At 37.9% G+C, this 23,407-nt stretch overlaps 1 protein-coding gene across 6 annotated transcripts in view; it reads left to right on the top strand.

The window, feature by feature from the left end:
* CFAP20DC (CFAP20 domain containing) overlaps positions 1-23,407 on the top strand; it is a gene marked incomplete at both ends in the record, with an annotated part of 188,525 nt that overhangs the window by 125,368 nt on the left and 39,750 nt on the right. For 5 of the 6 annotated variants that reach the window (XM_084248259.1, XM_084248261.1, XM_084248264.1 and 2 more), the window contains 2 exons: positions 5,927-6,130; positions 16,472-16,533. In XM_084248259.1, coding sequence (XP_084104385.1) covers positions 5,927-6,130; positions 16,472-16,533 — 266 coding nt within the window. Of the gene's footprint in view, positions 1-2,719; positions 2,744-5,926; positions 6,131-16,471; positions 16,534-23,407 lie in introns of all 6 variants that reach the window. The other variant, XM_084248260.1, reaches the window with a different exon arrangement.

Consider the following 23,407-nt stretch of genomic DNA (forward strand, 5'->3'; position numbering starts at 1 on the left):
GTGGGGAGGAGGTTGATTTTCTCACTAGGACAGTCCAGAGTGAGGTGCAAATGACAACAAACCACTTCTTGGGAAGTTTTTTTTTTTTTTTTTTTTTGAGCCTTAGTCTTTGCTGTTGTTAATCATAGAAAAGTGCACGTATCAGATACATATACCCTGATGAATGTACATAAAATGAACAAATCCATGTGAATATCACCTCAATCAAGAAAGAGAACAATACTACTACCCCAGAAGCCCTATTGTACTCCCTCCCTGTCACTGTTTCTTCCTATCACTACCTTCTCACAACTTTCCCCAACCTGAGACTAGTTTTGCCACTATATACACTCTTGTGTCTGGTTTCTCTCCCTTCGCATATAATTTGTGAGATTCAATATAGCACCATTTCATTGCTATATATCAAATGTATACTGCTGCGTGACATCACACCATTTATCGATAGTTTCCACTTAGGAATGATTAGGAATATGTCCTTTGGTAGGATCTTTTAATAAAAACGCACAGGGAAATGAAAGTCACTTGGTCTTAGAAGGTTTAGATTAAATTCTTTTAATTTTTATCCTTGTTACTTTGAAACAGTCTTGCTGATTTAACTTTAAAATAGTAACGTATTAGTATATATAGTGTTTTTAAGATTTATTTATTTATTTATACAAGCACTGGGTACAGTCAGGAGCGTGGGAGGGTGAGAGAATTCACCAGAGCCAGAGCGGGAAACAGAACAGGCAGACTGATGAAGTACACTGCTGAGGGGAGCAGTGGGCGGCAGGTGAGGTCTGCGAGCCATGTGGGACCCTCGCCTAGGGGCCGGAGATCGAACCGGCGCTACAGATGCTGCGAGCAGCTTCACAACCCAGCGCTCAACCGCTGCACCACCGGGGAGGCCCTGTATAGTCTTTTTAGTGCTTTGTTTAAGTTCTGTTTTAACTTGCCCCATGTTTTCCTGACTGATGTTTTAAAGATGCTGCTGTTACACCTTTCTTACTCTTCAAGGTCCAGCTTCGAGATCATGTCCTCCATAAAACCTTGACTAATCCTGTAAGAACCTTGACTAATCCTCTCTTTTCTGAAATTCCAAACTATTTGGTATATCTCCCTTTTCTCCCATTGCTTTTTTATATTATATCCTAACAGACACAATCCCCTTTGTATTAACTCTTTTTTGTATCTTGGTACATTCTTTGTGTCAAGGATTGTTTGGTAGATTCTCATTTAAAGTATTTACAATAGGATGTCCTCTGTGCCATGGGTGTCAGGCAATTGCAATGCAAAACTGATTCAGAAAGAGTCTCAGAGGTTTTGTAGGCTCCAGGATGAGAATAATGACCCAAATATCTCCCAATTCTCTTACCTTCTCATCTGTAGAGACTAGAATAGAATAAGGCTCTTGATCTGATCTTATTCCTTGACTGGGTCTTAATTTTGCCCCACACCACCACCATAAATTTACACTATGTTACCCATAGTTCAGCAGAACTGGTCTAACTGAGGCTCACAAATTTCTATAGGAAGATATTTAACCATTAAGCTATTCTGTCTTAAAATCTTGAGAAGAGAGATTGGACAAAGAATATCAAGTTGAAAAATTATTTTTGTTTGTTGTGTTTTATAATTTTTCTGGTGTTAGCAACTTTTCATCATTATCAGGGCCCTATATGACTATTGATACCAAAACTCAATACATGCTACCTTATTTTATATTCATTTTCTTGTAATTCTTAATTGCCCTGCTAGAAATTGTAAGGCCTGTGAAAGCCGGGGCACATTTTACTTGTTTTGGACTTCACTGTCTTTGGCTCCCAATAATGTCCGGGGAAAGATCAAGGAAGATGAACAGCTTGAATGGCTTCAAGAGCAGAGAACTTATGTGGAAATCTGATCGCAGCTGAATTGCATAGCCTTGAGCCCATTACTTCATTCTTAAAACAAATCTGATAATCTCTCCCTTCTTTCCTACAAGGATATTTTGAGATGAAGAAATTGGATTATACATAATATTTTGAGTCTTTCAGAGATAGAATTACATAAAGCACTTTGCCTCTCAGCAGTTGCATAATTTAGTTAGATGACATCTTGTGTTGGAGTCCACTTTAATGTGAAGACTTTATTGCAAACCTTTAAAAAAAATTAATAAATGATTCAGCCTTTCTGGTGATTTTGAGAGAATGGTGGTTTAAGAGAATGAAAATCAATAATGTATCAAGAGACCTGTCTCCACCACCAGTTGTTCTATTCATGACCCTGGAGAAAGTTGCTTCTTTCTCTCTGCTCATTTTTGGTTGCCCCCTTCCAGAGTGTTGTCAGTATACATTTTACTGTTGTATGAAATAAAATCATGGAAATATGCAGTTCTAAGTAAGCATAGCACCAGGAGTCCCTGGCACATAATAGGGTCTCAGTAAGTATCTATGGAATAAGTGAATGAATCACTGCAGATTGCTGCAATATTCTAGTCAGGTATTATTTCTTCAGCCTGTATTTCAATACTGCTAATGGTAGAGAACTTTCACTCCCTCTGAAGGCCACTCATTACACTTGTCAATAAGTTTAATTATTATCAAATGCCATTTTAGACTTCTGTGAAACTTTCTCTAATTCTGCTGCGCAGCTGGACACTTCTGTGCTGTATTCCTTAAGCATTCAAATTTCCATTGTAGTATTGACCGTGACACATGGTAGTGTTCTCTTCTATAAGACCTATTATGTCTCTTTCTAGACTGTGAGCTCCATGAAGACAGAGGTTACCTTAATTTCTTTATATGCCCAGCTCCTAGAATAGTATAGAATGGATGAAAGATGGAAGGAGGGAGACACAGAAGAAGGAAGAACAATATTAACAGGAAGCACATGTGTTGATTGCCAACTCAGTGGTCTTTTAGAGAAATGTACTCACACCAGAAGGTGTGTGCCAAAGAAAATTCGTGGAACTTCAGGCTGAAAAATTTTAAGCTATCTCCATTTATTTGGTTATTCAATTATTTGAATTCTTGTTTTTGTGTATAATTTTGCATACATAAATACTATTTTAATATAATTGTACTTATGTTAAGTTTATAAATAAACATACTGAAAGATACATATGCAAACATTTTATCATAAAGATGCAAACGAAAAATTTAGAGCACCTTTACCTAGCTCTTTGTCAGTAATATGCTCAGTGTTTGAAAAATACCATTTCATTTTTTCCATGGGAAATCTGATGAGATAAACACTTTGGTTCCATTTTACAGATGAAGAAGCTGAAGCCCAGATAAGTTAGGTGATTTCCCCACTCACATGCTCCTGGTAAATGCTGGTGCTAGGACCCACACTAAGATTTGTCTGACTCAACTGCTGCCTTACTCTCTCATGGTTTTCTGTCCCAGCACCTAGAATTGCTCCACAGGCATAGCACAGGCTTGTGGATTAAATAAATAAATTGAATGGGGCCTCCCCTGGTGGCGCAGCAGTTGAGCTCTGGGCTGCGAAGCTGCCCACAGCCTCTGCAGCGCCGGTTTGATCCCCGGCCACCATTGAGGGTCCCACGTGGCATGACAGACCTCTCCTGCCTGCTGCTTCCCTCGCAGTGTATTTCATCAGTCTGCCTGTTCTGCTCCCTGCTCTGGCTCTGGTGAACTCTCTCACCCTCCCAAGCTTCTGACTGTACCCAGTACTTGTATAAATAAATAAATAAATCTTAAAATAAAATAAAATAAAATAAAATAAATTGAATGGATGAATCAGTTATACTCCATACATATTAAAGCTTTCTCCTTAAGAAAAATTGTGAAAATGAAAATAAATTACCTTTTTCAATGAAAAATCATCGCATTGGCAATGAGAAGCCAAACGACACACCTATTATGTGACACATTAGAACATCTAGTTCCATTTTTGACAGAAAAGCCAAAGTGAAAGACATCCTGTCACTGTTCATTGTTGAGTCTAAAGTTTGGCTGTTGGTTTCATTTTCAAATTCAGGAAGGTTTGTTGGTTTGTTTACTTAAGATACTGTGATCATCACCACTACCTAACTTCAAAACATTTGTGCCACTCCAAAAAGAAACCTCATATCCATTAGAGTCATTCTCCATTCCTTCTCCACCCAAACCCCTGGTAACCACTAACTTACTTTCTGTCTCTGTAGTTGTCTATTCTGAGTATTCCATACTAATGAAGTCATATAATCTATGACCTTATATCTCTAGTTTATTTCAGTTAACACAGTGTTTTCAAGGTTCATCCATGTTGTAGTGTGTCTTTGGGGAAGATTATTTTGATCTAGTTGGCCTCAATGACTTTCTACTCATTTCTTTTGTGTGTTTGTTACTTGTCATTCTATCCATGCAATCTCTAGTGGGACATTTCAGGAAAAAACATTTTGTAAAAATTGAAGAACTTGCTTTTTATAGGAACTCTTGCTGTAATAACTTTACAGTACTTTCAGATATGACCTGATAAATAAAAATAAATGTACTTCAGGAGGGGGGCTAGAATGGGGGTGGAAGAACAACTGCATGGCTTCTCAAGGTGGCAAGTTGTCGGAACTATGAAAAGTAAGAATCTAAGTGAGTTCCCTCTCACAACTTTTCAGAATTCTCTACATCATATTTTTAGATCACAAGTTTTTACATTCTCCAAATTATGATACTATTAATGCTTTATTAAAAAGCTTTCAATGTCATAGGAATGCCAAGAATTAACTTCATAATTGTATTTTCTTAATTTTTTATGTCCCTATAAGGCAGAAAAGAAACAAGAGAAGGCAATAACTGTCTCAAAGTGTTCTCTAAGAAAGTAAATGTAAAGGATCGAATATTTAAAAAAATGTAATGTGTCATGGAAAAACCTTTTTTGAACATAACCAGTGTTTCCAGATATACAAGAAAATTTCAAGATTGTTTTTAAGTTATAAGCCAGTTCTGGGTGTGAATCACATGGCTCATAAGTGATACTAACATTTTAGCAATGTTGAAATGAACATTTTCTTTCAAATTTGGTTTAAACCAAAGAGAAAGGAAAGGTTTGAAAACTCCATATGTCAATTTCACCCTCTACTGAAAAGAATATTTTTATTTTATTTTATTTTGAAAAGAATATTTGTATTAACCGCTAAAAATTTGTTGTAGTAATCCACATGCCCAACAGGTCACATACATAATGAAGTCCATATCAATGTGTTTATTTTAGCTGCAAGGTCTTTCTGGCTTTCAGACCTTCATGTTCCAATCTTATCTTTCTTTTATTGGATGGTTTTTAATAGCATTGGTCATTTTCAGTATTACTCTAAGCTGAAAGTATTTGGTCATAACATTCACAGTGATGTAATTCATCAGTTCCTTGGTAAACTGCATTTTTAATGGGGAGCAATTTTTCTTTTTTAAAAATAATGGCTTTGAATTTTTATCAAGTCAATCTTCAGATACCAACTATGGGAAATAGAATAAGATAGTAATGGTGCTTGACTTTGTAGGACTCATAACCTACCTGTGAACTCTAAAGACAATTCTGTAACTTCAGTTATGACAAAACTGAACACTTAAGAATCTGTGTGAGCACATAATGCAGAAGGTGACTAAGCTTGTGGTTGCCAGAAAAGACTTCCCTGAGGAAAGGACACATAATTTGGTACTTGAAGGATGTCTAAGGAGTTAGCCAGTTCCTGGGACATGGGGCCAGCTTGTGCACTGACCCTAAGGTACACACAAGTTTGATGCTTTGGAGGACCTTAAAAGATAGTATTATGACTAAAGTGTTAGGAACAGAAACACCAGGTGAGGTAGGTAGGGTAAGCATCTTATAAAGGTACTTTAAAGACTTTAACCTCTGTGAGTGAGAAGCCACTGAAGAGGTTAAGACTGACAAATGCCATTTGTCAGTAGACCATAAAATTAGGAAAGGCCAAGTGACTCTTTATTCTGTCACTTTCTTCTCTCTTGGTCAGGAATATGACTGGAGAAACTATCAGACCAGCCAGATGAGTGAATCTGAGTTACAAATGCTGGCGAGCTTACGGCGGCAACAGAATGAAGAGCTGGAGGACACTGGGGCTTCCCATGGCCTAAGTGCATCCCAGGTTGACAACTGTAATGTCAGCATAAGCACCAGCAGCGATGACACAACCACCTGGAACTCCTGCCTGCCACCTGTGAGTACCAGGCTTTGAGAGGTTCTTTCTAACAAAGCCCAGAATTGCCTAGGAAAACTAGGGCCCAAAGGAGAATGTTCCCTATCAGAAATATTGAGAGCCCATTCTGATATAATGTTTTAGGACTGGAGGCATTGTCTTTTCTTTGAGTCTCTTACTTTCAGGTAATGTGTGTTAACTCTCTGATGATATATAAAGAAAAAACAATAATTTTACTGCAGACTCGGTATCCCATTGGATCCCCAGCTTCTAGCACAAGCCCTAGCATGTAGAAGGGACTCGGTATTTATAAATAAATATTTGGTACATGAATGATCAGCAAGGAAAAAACTATCGATATAGTAAGTATTGTTCAGATATGAGGGTAGAACAGAACCTTCTGTAGACGTCACCAGATGTTCACTGACTGTGTCTAAGGGCCATGAGGAGCACTGTAGGTATTTCAGTGGCTTATATTTCCCCATTTGTCTATACAGTTAAAGCACTTTATTTTTTTTTAAAGATTTATTTATTTATACAAGCACTGGGGTACAGGCCAGAGGCAGGAGGGTGAGAGAATCCACCAGAGACAGAGCAGGGAGCAGAACAGGCAGAAGGACCAAAATACACTGCTGAGGGGAGCAGCAGGAGAGACAGGAGAGGTCTGCTGCACCATGTGGGAATCTCCCTGGCCGGCCAGGAATCAAGCCAGCACCATGGAGGCTGCAGACAGCTTCACAGTGCTGCGCTCAACCCGCTGTGCCACCAGGGAGACCCAGTTAAAGCACTTTAAATATGGCTTTTCATATTTTGAAATAGGAATTTCATATTTTAAATATGGCCTCACTATGCACTGTCTGGGGAGCTGGCACAGGTTACAGTCTTCCTGTTTTTTGGGGTGAAGAAATGAAGCCTTGGGCCTCCCCGGTGGCGCAACAGTTGAGCGCTGGGTTGCGAAGCTGCCCGCAGCCTCTGCAGCGCCACTTCAATCCCTGGCCACTGGGCGAGGGTCCCACATGGCACACAGATCTCTCCTGCCGCCCGCTGCTCCCCTCAGCAGTGTATTTCATCAAGTCTGCCTGTTCTGTTCACCGCTCTGGCTCTGGTGAATTCTCTCACCCTCCCGTGTTTCTGACTGTACCCAGTGCTTGTATAAATAAATAAATAAATCTTTAAAAAAAAAAAAAAAAGAAATGAAGCCTGTATGTCCAGGCGTCCCCATTGGCTCAGTGGTAGAGCCCAGAGCAAAGTTCAGTATATCTGACTCAGTACTTCCTCCAAACTTCCATCGTCAAGGATCTTATGATTAGTTAGAAAGACTAAGGAGAAACTTCAACAGAACAGTTCTATATAGCCCAAGACATGTCTTGGTCATTGTTATAATTATGGTAATTAGAGTAGAGCTACCATCTCTTTAAGCTCCTAGAGATATTTTAGATCTCCATAAGCCCATAGAACATTTACTTCTAAGGCCACATTCCTTGGTTTCATATTTATACATAACTATATAAAGGTTGAGTTCAAGTGTAGTTGACAGTGAACATTTTAAGTGTTTTATTAAATATTTATTAATTTTGAAAAATGTACTCTTAGTATTTTAAAGCCAATTGATTTCCAGGTCTCCAAAGTCTATGTAGTCCTTGGCAATCTCAGAGCCCTGGCACTAAGCCTTACATGTGTTGTCTAATATATCCTTACTGCACATATGGTAAACACTGCTGAGTTCCCGTTTCCAGAAGAGAAAATTGAGACCCTTGAGTAAAGTCATTCAGATTTAGCTTGGTTAGATTCTCAAGTGTGAACTCCTAACCACCATAATATGGTGACTTCCTGAGATGTGACTTAATTGTTAAATGAGTGCTACTGATAGCCAGTGGAGGGTGAAGTTTCTGCTCTGGAGAGAACTCATATGTCTTCATGAAGGAGGAATTCAAACTGACTCTAAGGAGCTGGGCAGAGGAGGCAAGAATTATGTCAATTTTTCATCAGAGTGAGACCCACCCACCTCAATCTCCCCCTCCGCCCCCCAGGTTTCTCTTGCCTTCATTATGCTTTCATTAAAATGAACACTTAGGCATGCATAACCTTGCTAGGCCTCAGACAGCCTTCGTGCATTACCCTCCCAACAAAAATACCCCTTTGTGCTGTTTTTTCAGAATATCTTTATAACCAGATCTAAAAACATAAGGGTAAGTTGCAGATTATTGTCAGTGCGATTTGCAGGGGAATTGAAATATTGCCTACCTTATAAAATATTCCTCAGCAGTCATTTAAACTACAAGTAAGAAAGAAACAGTGGCCTCCTGTCATGAAGTAGCTGGGAGACCAACATTACAAAGGGCAAGCTGAGGAATGATTATTTATGGACTGAAAAGACTGAACTCTTGGTTGCCCTGGATACCATGTTCTCATCACTGTCCTGTTCTGGCAGGGACTGAAGTCTCATGCATGACAACTACTTCACTCTAAGAGTATACAGACAAAAATAACCCCACTGGTAATGAACTTAATAACCCCCATATGAGAAATTGAAAATAGTCTATTTTTTAGATAGAGAAAATAATTGAAAAGCCTACCTTTGGTATTCATAAGATATGTTTATTATTTCATCAAATTCCATCTATTCTAATATTGGTACTATCACCAAATGGAAAATTGTATTCCTTAATGAACTCTGCATCTTGTTGCTCATATGTAGTTTAAATAGAGCAATTTACAGGAACCATCGTGGTCTTTCTGAGAGCTCATGACTTTCTCTTTAGAAGCTGTACAGGGACAGCGAAAAAGAAGAAATGAAAGAATTCATTGTCTTTATTTATCATAATGATACCCTGCATTTCTTATATCTCAGTGAATGACACCGCCATCCCCACTGGCACTCAAATCAGAAATTCAGAAGACATCTCCACTTCTACTCCTTCATTTCCTATACCCAGCTGGTCTCCAAATTCTGAGGATCCTCTCCCCATTTTACTTCTTAACCCTCACTACCTAATGCCATAGACTTGGTACTTTATTTTTCATTCAGATTCCCTCAACAGTCTCCTAATATCACTGGCCCTCCAGTCCAAGCACCATAGCCTGATGGTTAGTAATATATGTTCTGAAAGAAAATTGCCAAGATCCAAATCCTTATAAAACCCTTGGCACTGGGCCTCTCCGGTGGCGCAGCAGTTGAGTGCTGGGTTACGAAGCTGCCCGCAGCCTCTGCAGCGCCGGTTCGATCCCCAGCTGCTCCCCGGCCACCGGAGGAGGGTCCCACATGGCGTGCAGACCTCTCCTGCCTCCCGCTGCTCCCCTCAGCAGTGTACTTCGGTCCTTCTCCCTGTTCTGCTCCCAGCTCTGGCTCTCACCCTCCCGCGCTTCTGACTATACCCAGTGCATGTATAAACAAACAAACAAACAAACAAATAAATAAATGAGTAAAATACATGCCTCTTTAAAAATAAAATAAAATAAAACCCTTGGCACTGTGTGTGAGACATAGTATTTAATAAATTAAGTCTGGTTGTTATTATTATTATTACTATTGTGATTATTCATACTAGTGCTCTTTCTAAAACCCAAATCTGATCTTTACTCCTCCCTGCATAAAACTCTTGCAGGATTCCCCACAGCCTCTAGTTTGGCATATAGGACTACCCTTAATTTGAGACCACTCCCTCCTCCAGCCTCATCTCTCACCACGCCCTACCTTTTGGTCTATGCTTTAGTCCCAGTTGTAATTCTTGTCCCTGGTACCTAACTGTCCCTCAAAATTTAGCTCCAAACACCTTTATGTCCCTTCTCCCATCCTCATTGTAAGAACTCACAATCATTGTATCTCCACAATCACTCTCACCACAACCTAGCTAGTCTGTCTCACATTAATTTATCCCACGTATTTTTCGATAGATGTGATATGCTGTGGACTGTGCTAGGGATTCAAATAAGGCTTTACTCAGCCTTAAACTGTTCATTTTGAAGGGAAGAAGAGAGTAAACAGTTCACTGTAACTCAGGGTGGTAAGTGAGAATATCAATAAAGACTTTTGGAGCTCATGAGAGGGAGCAACTAGTTCTGCCTGTTGTTTTCAGGGATGCTTTCACAAAGAAGGCTCCAGGTAAGCCAGAATTCAATAATGAGTGCAATTTTACCATTATTTTACCCTCATGTAGAAAGAGAGAGAAATTTCAAGTCCTGAAAAGGGATAAAATTAAATCTGTGCAGGTGAGAGTGGAGTCTCTCTCAACAAGATAACCTCCTTTTATTATCTTTCTCCATCAGCTTTAACAGAACTTAAAATGAATTTTTGCTTTTCTTACCATCACTACCCACCCTGCACCCAATATTCACACAGAACATACTCTCACCACACTGTGGCTTGCCCCACTGCCCTGCCCTTCAGGTCATGCTTTGCTGATGATCCCTCTACCTTCAGACCCTCTAATCCGTATCTACCAAGAACACTCCTTAACTTCCAAGAATCCAACTGAGATCCCACTGCTTCATGACACCCTTCCTAACCCGCAACCACCCTGCACAGAATTGTTTGTTTTCTTCTCTGGGCTCCCATTATTTTCATGCTTAAAAATAGCACTTACAATTTCAAGTAACCATTGTTACCAGTATCCCCCAGGCCTGGTTGTGAGCCCCTGGAAGGCAAGACCGTGCACAGCACAAAGGTTGGCATGAGGGCACATTTAATCACTGCTCTCGATAGTTGTCAGTCGTTGGTTGAATGAATTCATCAATAATATGAAAACCTTCCTTTTTTGCACTAAAATAATCTTCATCAAAATTCCTAAATAAACATCAGCTTTGTTTAAATAAATCCTGAGTGGTGCAGATAGTATTTTACATTTAAGATTTGATAAATGGATATTAAATGGGAAAATCTCCCTCTGGGCAGGATCTGATGACCAATGGTAAAAACAGGAGGTCTGGACGGGTCACATTATGTTCAGCATCTTCCTAACAGCTTCGCACGCGTTGCAGTCTGAAGCCAGAAAGTCCATGCAGAGTAGAATGCAGTCTTTAGCAAAACCTATTGTGTTTACTACAAGCTGTGGTTCCTCAGCTTTCTTCAGGATCTGTACAATTCAGAGTAATATGTCCTGTTTAAAAGGTGTTTAGATATAATAAATTAGTCATTTAAAAGTGTAATTAAATGTAACCATATTTCTCATAGCAAATTGGCTTTTGTAGGCATCTCTTGCTGAATAAATCAAGCCTACTGAGAAATCCATTGGCCTTTGACAGACAAATTTTTCAAAGTTTCTAACTTAGAACCAAATTCAATTAAAACAATACTTTACAACTTCTGTGGAAAACAGACTACAAGTAATCAATTTTGGAGGGTTTCTCTAAAGAGTAGCCCTCATGAGATTTGTTTCAGAAGTGGGCTCTAGGCAGCCTTAGGAAAGGAGTTAGATGTTAGTTATAATAGATTCTAAAATAAATATATTTTAGTGAAGCATTTTGACTGACAATAGCATAAAACCAGTCGTGTGTGTGTGTGTGTGTGTGTGTGCAGTGAGGGGACCCACATTTTAAGGAAAAGAAATAGGCATAGCTATTAATAGGCACATCTTCATGTGATGAGCAAAAGAATATGGATTCTCCATCAGCCAACCTGGGCCCAAACCAGTCAGTGGCATGACCTCCTATAAAATGGGCAGAATATTGGCTTGGTGAGAACCTACTGCACGCATGGCATGTAAGTGCATATTAAGTCTGCTGCTGACAGAATAAGTGCATACTAAGTAAGTCTGCTGCTGACAGAGTTAAGTGCATACTAAGTCTGCTGCTCCTGTAAGGTTATTCTCCTCAGAAGGCCACTTGAATGATCAGAAAAACATTTCTAGGATGTTTTCTCTTTTTATGACCACTAAGGGCTAGACTGGGGGACAGAGGTTCTGTTGTATTTGTTTTGAAGTAAACTTACCAACACTGGAATCCATACTGATCCCCCTCAGAGCTTCACTATTAAATTCCTTGATTATTACAGTATTTCAGTATCTCCAATCCATCTCTAAACAGGCTTCAAGATATGCGTGCTTTATGTGCATGCTACCATATGAGCAAATGCCCCAAAACCATCACTCCTTCAAGTTAAGAATTCCCATTACCAGGCCTCCCTGGTGGCTCAGTGGGTTGAGCACAGCACTGTGAAACTGTCCACAACCTCTGCAGCACGAGTTTGATCCCAGCCAGCCAGGGAGATACCCACATGGTGCTGCAGACTTCTCCTGTCTCACCTGCTGCTCCCCTCAGCAGTGTTTTCCGTCAACCTGCCTCTTCTGCTCCTGCTCTGTCTCTGGTGAATCCTCTCACCCTCCGCACCTCTGGCCTATACCCCAGTTCTTGTATGCATAAATAAATAAATCTTTAAAAAATAATAAATAAATAAATTGTTTTTTAAAAAAAGAATTCCCATTACCTAATATGAAGTGCATAAGTCTCCTCAGCTTGTTTAAAAAAAAAATTATCACATGCATCCATCAAGATGGCACAGTACAGAGCATAATATTTGAAGGAAAAAAAGGACTTCAATAAAATTACAAGCATATGGTGAGGTTCTCAGACAATTTATTTATGGTCTTGATTAACCTTGCAACATTATTGCCATTTTCCTAGGTTTTCCATAACAACATAAAAATATTGTCTTTACCTTTAACACGGCGGGATTATCTCATCTCCTGTTCTTTTAGTTAGCCTTCACTTCTCTCCCTCACCCCAAAATTTCTAACAGCTTGATCATGGAAAAGCAGAGCTTCTTGTGCTTAGTGGTAGTAATTTTTTACGAGTGCTGTTTTTCCTGGCATTTGTGCATAGCAACAGCGCCACCCAAAGGACTAGGTCCCCAGTTTCTAAGATCTAATCCTTTTCTTTGCATGTCAGTGCTTTACAGGATGATTGCTACCCACCGTGTGTCCAGTATGTAATATACTGGCATTTCAGGCTCTTTATAAGTTAATAGGTCTTAATTTGTTGTGATCTACAGATTCATTAACTTCTCAGCTCTCTTTGGGTGTAATGAGTATTCCTTTAATCCTCCCAAACTGAAAAGGTAAGTAGTTGACTGTGCTAAGCTGCAAATAAATCAGATGAGCAGATGTTCTTATACCACCATAGAAATGATATACGAAAACTGATATTAGAGTCAGTGTAATATCTGTGCTGTCAGGAGAAAATATTGAAATGTGCGAGCTGTTCTGTGTTTAGTGACTATGAAAGTCACTCCATGAAATAAACTTTCCTCATTCTCATAGTATTATCTTTTTGTTTGTTCCAAATTTAGTATTGTGGCAAACTTATTTATTTTAATTTTAAATATATACTGACATGTCATGAGAATGAAATCAAAAGAATTTAATTTATGTAAGGAGATAGTCATGTATTTCAAATAAATGCATTTCTGGACCAGTTCTTTTTCCCTGCCATAAACTGTACTGAGTTTGTCGTATTTGTTATTCAAAATCTTAGGAATTCCCGATAGGTGAACCATCCCCCATCCCCCCACCTGGATGAAGCACTATAACCTAGTGGGTAAGAGGATAAACTGTGGAATCAGACTGCCTGCGTTCAAATTCTGGCTCCACTGCCTTCTGGCTGGCAGAGTTTCTGAATTTCCTCTTCTGTTAAGTGGAGCCATTAAGCCTATCTGTTTCACAGAATTGCTGTCAGGACCAAATCAGATACTATCAAAAATTTAACAGAGTAAATCCTCAATAAATTTCAATCACTGCTATTATTATTATTGTCACAGTTATTTGTAGGTGTTGGTTGCTATTCCTTTGCCTCCTCTTATGGTATTCTTTAAATATGGCTGAATTCCAAAATCAAAAAATGAATTTTTAAACTTGTGTTTTCATGGGATATTACCTACATAGTAATCAACAAAATAAGTTTATGCTGCCTAGATGTAGAAATATATTTCCTTTTGTGGATGGGGACATCTGGCTTCAGACTGTCCATCATATTGCCCCCAACCCCATCCAGTGTGCTTGGAGAGCTTTTAGAAACCATTAGGCACATTCTCATTCATTTTCATTTGGGCCAAGGAACACAAAGACTTAGTCCAAATGAAAGCTTTCAAAGAATCAAAACAAAGTTATGGGACTAAACTATCTTAAAAGAACTTTTTAGCTACATCATTGCCATAATCCTATCACTGAATCTGATTATAAAATTGGGAGACATGTATAGAGTAAGTAAATTGGGATCACCCAGTTTTGTGTGGCACCTACTCCAAAGGAAGACTTGCTTCCTTCCCAAACTGGGTCATTAGCAGTTGGGGTTTATAAGTCAGTTTGTAGCAGCTTTATTTATAAATCAGAATGCTCCACCATTGTTGTATTATTAAAGTTAAGTGAGTGAGTGAGTGAGTGAGTGAAATGTTTTTGGATACAGCTTGGTAGTTAGTTTTCAACAGTAAAAATTAAGGAGTAATGCATTCAGACTGAGTCCCATTGCCTATAATTATTTTAACAGAATTTTTTGTTTACCCTTGTATGTATTCATGTCAGCAGTCCTTACTCCTTCAAAAAGTTTCCACTAGTTATTTCTTTTTTGTTTTCTAACAGTTAAGAATCACTGTGGATATGAATCTTTCATTGATTGCATTCGCTTTTACTCCTTGTATCGTTGGATCTATTTATGTAAGCATGAGCAAACATGGAATGGGGCCAGTCTGTGTAGTCTTAAGTGAGAGCTAAGTCACAAATGAGACAGGATTCTGTAGCCATTTCTGTACTCCAGAGAATGCAGTTAGTCATTTGAAATAAAGGTCTGGGACAGGTGTAAATAGAAGTAACGGTATAGAATTAAGAAAATGACTATTTGGCTGAATATCAGGACTATGATGTTTGGAGAGTTATGGAAAGACCACTGAAAGTAAATAAGCACAAGTCCACTGGAGGCCTGAGTACAGCAGAAATACTAGGCGAATGCCAATGAATGTATTATCAGTAGTATTTCTGCAGCAGTGCGAGTTAGTCAGTTAGGCCCTTTGCTTGCTAATTTCTTTTTTGCTGTGAAATAATAAAGCCTAAATCATAGAACTAAATTTCACTTGCAAATTGCCGACAGTCTTATTTCTCCAGTGAGATCAAATATGTCTTATGACATGTTTTTCCTTCCACTGTTCTCCCAGCTGTTGTTTCTTATTACTGAAATGGTGATGCATTGATATTGGTTCAATTACCAAAGTATCTGAGTACATTTAAATTCACAGTGCATCACAGATAGGCTAAGTGACTGTGATTATCAGACAGGGTGTTTGATTTAAATTAAAGGAACACTTCCAAGAGATTATTTATTGGGAAGACAGTTTACTCTGAAGAATTCCCATCACCCACATCATTAATATTTTAGGAGGCATTTAAATCAGGAATATGTGGAAAATAAGGAATGTGTGCTCAATATTTCCAGGCACCTCTGCTGCACTGTTTTCCCCAGTTGAGATCAGCCCTGTGGGGCCACATTATGGGTAAGAAAATCTTAATACCATCCCCATTGGGTAAACAAATAACTGAAGTCATTCGAATGCAATTCAAGACCATAAACCAAATTCCAACCTTTAATAAAATGAAAATCTTAAAAATGATTTTCATATTACAGTTACATAGCTGTTAACTATATAAGAAAAATTGAGCTGATGTTTGAGAAGAAATTTGTATCAAATATGGTAGAATTTTGTACTTTTATAGTACAAAAGAAAAAGATCAAGATCTGTTGGAGACAAGTGTTTAAGGCTAAATGGAATGTCATTGTTTAACTGTATTTTGAAATTGACTTTTTTTGTGGAGGGAAAAGTTGAGATTTCACATTTTTTATTAGGTTTTGGCATTGTTTTTTTTCACTTCCGTGATTTATGCTTGAGGTTTCATTACACACTTGGGAAAAATGATCACTCTGACCTAAGATTTACTTGTAAAATTCCATTAATGATAACGGAAGTTACCCTTGCAAGCTTAGTAACATGGAGATATAAATATATATTCTATATCTCTAGGTCTCTGTGTTATTGCTGATATTTGTTATGCAGCATTAGTTCCAGAAGATACCTTGTTTTGATTTTGCTATATCTGGAAATATCAACCAATGTTAACTGCATAAAAATTTCACAAAGAGAATAATTCCACACATGAACTTTAATTATACCATTGATGCTGTCTAGTTGAACGACTGTTTTCTCATTTATATCACTTTGTTATTTGCTGGATCTCCCAAACAGTCATTGACTTTACTTAAAATAAACTCAGCCTCTTCTTGCAGATTGCGTCTTAGGAAAAAATTACAATAATGAGAATGCCTGTGAAAGTATATGTAAAGAGCATTATGCTGATTAGTCCCTCACAAATGTTTTGTCTTTTATAGCCTGTCAACCAAGGTCGTCACTATCAGAAAGAAATGAATCCACCTTCCCCTTCTAACCCCAGGTAAGAATCATTTATAATCTAAATGGTTTTGTTTAAAAAAGTTTATTAGAAGATTTTTCATTTTTCTTGGTTCCATGAAATTGTTTTCTAAAACTTCCAAAGAGCTTCCAATGTTCTTTAGAAGTCATCATTTGGTCTGCTTCTCTTATTCAGACTATGGTCTTGAGATCCACAGTTTACATAGGTTTAAGTATCACCTCTGCCTTTTACTAACTAGGTCTTTGAGCATGTCATTCAGTAATTCAGAAATAGATAATTCCTCAGAGTACTTTGGAGAGGATGAAATGAACTAATACATGAAAAATTAATTCTTAACACATAACAAGCTGTCTTGCTTTGTTCTATTTTTGTAGATATTTTAATAAGTATTTGGTATTTAGTGTATTTTAGAAATAAATCTTTTTCATATATAGCCTAGTGTCTTTAAATTTATCTAGATAGCTAATATGAGTTCCCATGGTCATTATCTTTTTTCATAATTTCAAAACTATTTCATTACTTCAAAAATGTTATTGACATATGAGTTATGTCGATGTAGAAAAACCTCATTATTTTAGGCTCATTCAGGACAAGCAAATCTGAATTATATATTATATATGTTATATATTATACATATATATGTGTATATGTAACAATATGTGCTAAATGTATGTAGTATTATATGGCTTTCTTAATAAATAACTAAATAAGGCAGCTTATCAGTATAAATGAGTTATTTCTTTATTACTATTATTCTATGAATATATTGAAAATTAATCTATCTTGAGTTCCACCCACAAGGTCTCAGTCATTGTAATGCATCTCATTATCAAGCTCTCACCTATACTGTGGTTGTTCCATGGAATAGCCAAGCATTGTAGCTTGGCTCTAGATGTGATATCTGTAACACAGGTTCTGGATTAAAAGCCCCTGGTAGTGGTATCAAAAACAACTTAGCTAGTATTAAGAAAGAGGAAGAGATGGAGAAAGGAGAAGAAGTTTGTTTAAAAAAAAAAAAAAACAGGACTGTATAGGGCTGTGTCCTAGAACCCAAGGGCAGTTAAACCTCAGGAGGGGTCTGACACTGGTAACTGGAAAGTGGGAGGCAGCCACACACTATTCCAACTCCACCTCTGCTTGCATTCTCCTGTCTGCCCCATTCTTCTCTCTGAGCACCAGCTTTCTCTGCTTCCCAGTCACGTAAGGCTGATGACAGCTCTTGAGTTCATGTATTACAGCTTCAAGTGCAATCTTAGATTGACAGACTATGTCTGGATCCCAATTCCTATTTTCAGGGGGTGAGAATAAGATGGACCTAATTTAGGTCACTCACCTATTCCTGGTCCAATCAGCAATAAAAGTAAACAAAGCTATGTAAGACTCACTTAGCTACTAGGAGACCGCCTACTTCGTTTACAGGACTTTCAGTGGGACCCAGGATACTTATGACATACATAGTATAAATGTTGTTTATTAGTAATCTTTTCTAAGTGGACTTATACATCTGATCTATTCATTCTTTCTTTTTTTCTAGTAGAGAGAATTCTCCCTATCATATATACTGTTGACCCTTGAACAACACAGGGGTTAGGAGCACTGACCACCAAGCAGTAGGAAAATCCATAAATAATTTATATAAATTTAATATTTATATAATATAGAATTTATATATTTATTTGTATAACCAACATCCCTGGTTGATGGAATCTGTGCTTGTGGATAGGAAAAAACTATGGATAGGAAACTTACATATATACCTTGCCAGGCAGTTCAAACCTATGTTGTTCAAGGGTCAAGTGTGAATACAGGAGTTCAAACTTGAGATTGTAATTGCAGTGCATATAAAATGGTGTTTTAACATTCTTAAAATCAATTATCCCTTGATATGTGAATTTTGTCTTGTGCAAACTTGCAACTCTAGAATTGACTACAAACTCTTTTTGTCCATTAGTGAACTTTCAAGATAACTAGAAATCCAATTTTGGTCCAAATTATAACAGTCAGAATTTGTAGTCTGAATGAATGAAAGTGATAGTAAGAAGTATTAAAAGTAGAGCTCTTTGTTTCATTAAAAGGAGAGAGGGAGCCTAACTCTCATCCTAATTCTGCTATTAACCTAATAAATGATCTCAGATGAACCTCTCAGTCTGTCCTGACCCCATTTAATAATATAAATACCCTCATGTGTAAAGGAAAGGGATTTAAGTTACATGCTTTCTGAGAACACTTCCAAATTTATGATCCCGTGTCTTTAATGAGACTCGTTAGAAGCTTTACATCCAAAAACCAGTTTCACTATCAAAGGGAACACCACTCTACATAGAAAGCTTACTCCAAAATACTGGATTAATTTTTAATTGATATTTAGGTGTGGTAGTATGTGGCTTTAAATATTTCTTTTAAAATGTGATTCCCAAAGATGGAATGTAAGAAAATTCACCAACTAAAATATGTATTTTATTTGGCCAATTAAACTTTCATTCATGTAGGAAGAATAAATTTACTGTTTCATACCATAAAAGCCAAATTCTAAAGCACAAAATAAAATGCTGTCAATCCTATTTGCCGGCAGGTTATCCACCAGTTTCCTAGAAAATTGTTAGCTGTTCAGAAAACCTACAGATTATATGGCTTGGCTCTGGGCTCATAAATCCAGAAACTTGGGAAATTGACAGAAAGGCATTATTGGGCCATAAATAAAAAAGATGATGAAATTATGAGGTCAGCATAGATCATTGTATAAAAATGGGATAAATTGAATCATGTAATACACATTAATTTAACTCAAAATTGAAAGCAATGAATCTTTTTAAGATGTGTATGTATTATATTTCGTACAAATAATATCCTATGCTTTTAGACTCTACAGTACTTTTAAAATTAAACTTTTAAGTTAAAAGGTACTGTTTAACACACATGAATAAATATTTCAGAAATGAAAAGATAATCTTTAAGTCTACTCTTGAAGAAACAAGCATCCAACCTGAATCCCGGATTGAAAGTTCAGGATATAGAGGCTCTGAACAATACTCGAGAAGCAACTGAGCTCTTAATTTCCTGAATTAAGTGTGGTTGTGATGAGAGTAATGCAAATATGTGAGGATGGGGAACAGTGTACATGCAAGACCACCAAGGGGGCTGTACGAAGGTGCCCTGTGGGAGGTAAAATGATCACATTAGCTTCACTGAAACACCTGCATCCAGAGTAGAAGCCACGATTTTCAAATTATGTATGTTCATACCCACATACATACATAGTCAACTTTAACTTCATTAATGTAACAGAGCAACCAGCATACCCCAAAATCTCTCATTTTGTTCTGAAAGATTTTTATTTCTGCAACACAATTACCTTCTTAGTTTTGTGTTTGTGATTAAAGATAGTATGTAATCCACAAAGTAGGCAAATCTGGGTTTTGAAGAGTTGACTCTAGGATAAAAGTGGCTAAAACACTGCATATATTCATATATTGTTTTCCTTGGAGTAAAAGAATTCATTTGCACTCACTGGGCAGTGCTTGACATTGGATGGAGGTGGGATAGAGCGGTAATGACTTCCTGAGAAGTGTACTAAGTGAAATATACAGCGTGGCTCACCTACCATATTCCCTTAAATGTCTGCATTTACAACAAAGCCATTTCCCAGAGTTGTTCTTGCCAAGCATGGGTGTGATATTTCCCATTATTTTTGCCAAACATTTCGACTGATATTCAGGCAGCGTCTGAGACACATGGGGCTCTTGCTCCCAGTGTCCACTCCACTGCCTCTTGGGGTACTGACAGCCTTTATGACAAGGTGCAGAAAAGGCTAACATAATCTAATACAATTTAGAGGATTGTCGGGTAGGAGGAAACAATTTCACAGTTCATTCATGTTGAGAAATGTCTCCTAGCATATTTGCTGCCAAACAGAGCAAAATGGATGCTGTGTTTATTTTCAAATGCCACCTATTGGTTTGTGGGGTTCAGAGCTGTCCCTCAGGCACATCTATTTATGTGTTTATGTACATTCTTCAAAACAGCTCAACATTTTAGCTCAAGAATGAGTTTTATTTTTTTAAACAGTAGAAAAAATATGAGATTAGTAATATTCAGCTAGTGTGATACATATGTAATAAATATACCTATATATTAATTAATAGATTGCTTACCATTTAAGTAATTAATTCTTGACCACTGTTTTTGTTAGGAAGGGGTTTTAAAAATAAGCTGTGATTATGTTCTTCTTGTCTGTTCATATGAATGGAATCGATAACCAGTCTTTTAGTTCAAACGATTATACTTGCTACTTTTATAACCCATGGAAAAGTTAGGGAGAGGTGGAAATGTAGCCCAAGGGCCTTTAAGTTTCTAAATATTTGTGCAAATAAACAATATAGAAAGTAATTCTGGAATGCCCAAACAGTAGTGAGTGGCATGGTTTTCTAAAGTGTTGGCTTTGTGATTTATCACTTAATCTGTAGTTTTTTAAATGTCATTGCAGATTGTGTTAGGGCCTGAATCCTTTGTAGCTTTGCCACATGTCTGTGTGTTATAAACATGAGTATAACTATAATTATCTGATAAAGCCCTGTAGACATTGACAAATGATTAATAACCACTAACCTCAGTTTACTCTGGCTCAGCCAGTCTGACTGTGAGGCAAGCTAGCCTATCGTCCTAACCTACAAACTCTACTCTGGACTGATCACAGTGGCTTCATTTTTCTTTTCTCTACAAATGCCAGGGACTCAACCTGATGGACATCCCCTCTACGGCTTAAGCTTCTTTCGTCCCAATACAAAAGAAGGAAAATGTATAAATATTATACATTTTCATTATACAAATACAGGACTTACATGGCCTGCTTCTCTTCAAACACTAATTTTGAATTATTTTGAAAAGAGTAAGTCAGATTTTTGACCAATAGTCTTCCTTCAAACCAAAACACAGTGGAGGATTTCCTGATTATCTACGCATTTTCCCTAAACATAATATGATTATTGTTTTCAGTTACCCATTTTTGCATTAAATATTGATGGTTTGTTTATAGAACCAGAGGCATCTATTTTTTCTCTCATTTCTTATTAGCTTTAGTTAGAAAAAACCATAGATCTCCGTGCCTCTCATTTCATAATCCTATCGCCTCAAATTAACATCTGCTTATTTGAAGGGAATGTTTCTCCATATTCAGAACTCTGGGGTCTGGTTCAAGCTCCTTGACTAAAAAACCTGTTAGGCTATTTTCAGGTTCCCAGGGCAGAGTGTTACCTGTCTCTCCTTCCTGTGGTGGCCAACACAACGTTAGGTAGGAGATCTATCAGTATTTGAACTGAGTGTGGGCAGCATGGCAGGAAGGAGTAGAGGTATGACCAGATATCATAGAAAAATGACAGTCTTCATCCTAACTGTTAACTAGTTAAATTTCAAATTTTTTCCTAAGTCTTTGCAAGAATTGTCCTTTCCTTTTCTGAAAATAGGAAGATGGTGGTATCTCTTTATGCACAACCAGATTAAAATTATGTTTTTATGATAGGGTCCTGTTTGAACAGAGCTTAAAGCCAATTTCCACTCATAGTCTACTCTCTTCCAGCCCAGAGACTCAAACACACTAGTAGCCACTAAAATAGCCCTAATCCTTAATGCATAATAGAGTATTATTACTTATACAAGTTATTTAATAACTTCCATATTGCATGCTGGAAGTTTTATTTCCAGTCCTGACCCTCCCCTGAATCCCTACTGATGGAGCTAACCTGTCTAAGCTGCCAACTTGCATTGAGTTTCTAATGCACACCTTGAAGCCAAGCATTCAAAATACGACTTAACCTTTCTCTCCCTCTACATACCTGTTTGTTCTTCAGTCTTCACATCTCAGAAAATACCATCATCCCTTTCCGCTCAAACCAGAAATCAAGAATGATCCCTGGTTTCTATCTCAAATTTCCAGCCTCAGAAGTTGTCTGGGTTTACCCTCCAGCCATACTGTATGCCAATTCCAGCCATTAAACTCTTCACTGCTACAGGCCTTGCCCAATTGCCATCATCTCTAACCTGGACAGATGCCATAGCTTCCCACCTGTTTTCTCTGATCCATTGGCCCCTACAGTCTGTTCTCTACACAGCAGCCAGACTGGTGTTGTTCCACATAAACTGGCATGTAAAACCTCTCAAAAGTCTCTCTCATATGCATAAATAAATAAATCTTTAAAAAAAAAAAACCCTCTCAAAAGTTTCCCACTGCTCTTAGAATAAAATTGAACACCTCACCCGAATGCCCCCTTCTTCTCAGACCACATTTCATACTATTGTGCCTTTGATTCAGTATGTATCAAATGCCACGGTCCCCTCTTTTTCTCAGACACTCCCACTCTTAAGAACTTTACATGAGATGGCCCTTCTGTCTGGAGTTTTCCTGTCCTAGAGGGGACAGAGCAACCCTCTTCTGTCATCAGGTCTCCATCTAAATGTCATCTCAGGGCCTCCCTGGTGGCGCAGCAGTTGAGCGCTGGGCTGCAAAGCTGCCCACAGCCTCTGCAGCACTGGTTTGATCCCACGTGGCACGCAGACCTCTCCTGCTGCACCCGCACCCGCTGCTCCCCTCAGCTGTGTTTTCAGTCCTTCTGCCTGTTCTGCTCCCTGCTCTGGCTCTGGTGAATTCTCTCACCTTCCCATGCTTCTGACTGTACCCAGTGCTTGTATAAATAAATAAATAAATAAATAAATAAATAAATAAATCTTTAAAAAAAAATAAAATAAAAAATAAATGTCATCTCAGAGAGGCTGAAATAGCCTTAGTCAACTTCATTACATAATCTTTTTTGTTTTCACTCTAGGGCCCCTCACCACCTTAAATTTTCATGCTAGTTTGCTTATTGTCTTACTCATATAAACTACATGAGTAGGGGGATTGTAT

The sequence above is a fragment of the Talpa europaea genome, assembly GCF_964194135.1.
Source record: "Talpa europaea genome assembly, chromosome: 11".
NCBI classification, from domain to species: Eukaryota; Metazoa; Chordata; class Mammalia; order Eulipotyphla; family Talpidae; genus Talpa; species Talpa europaea.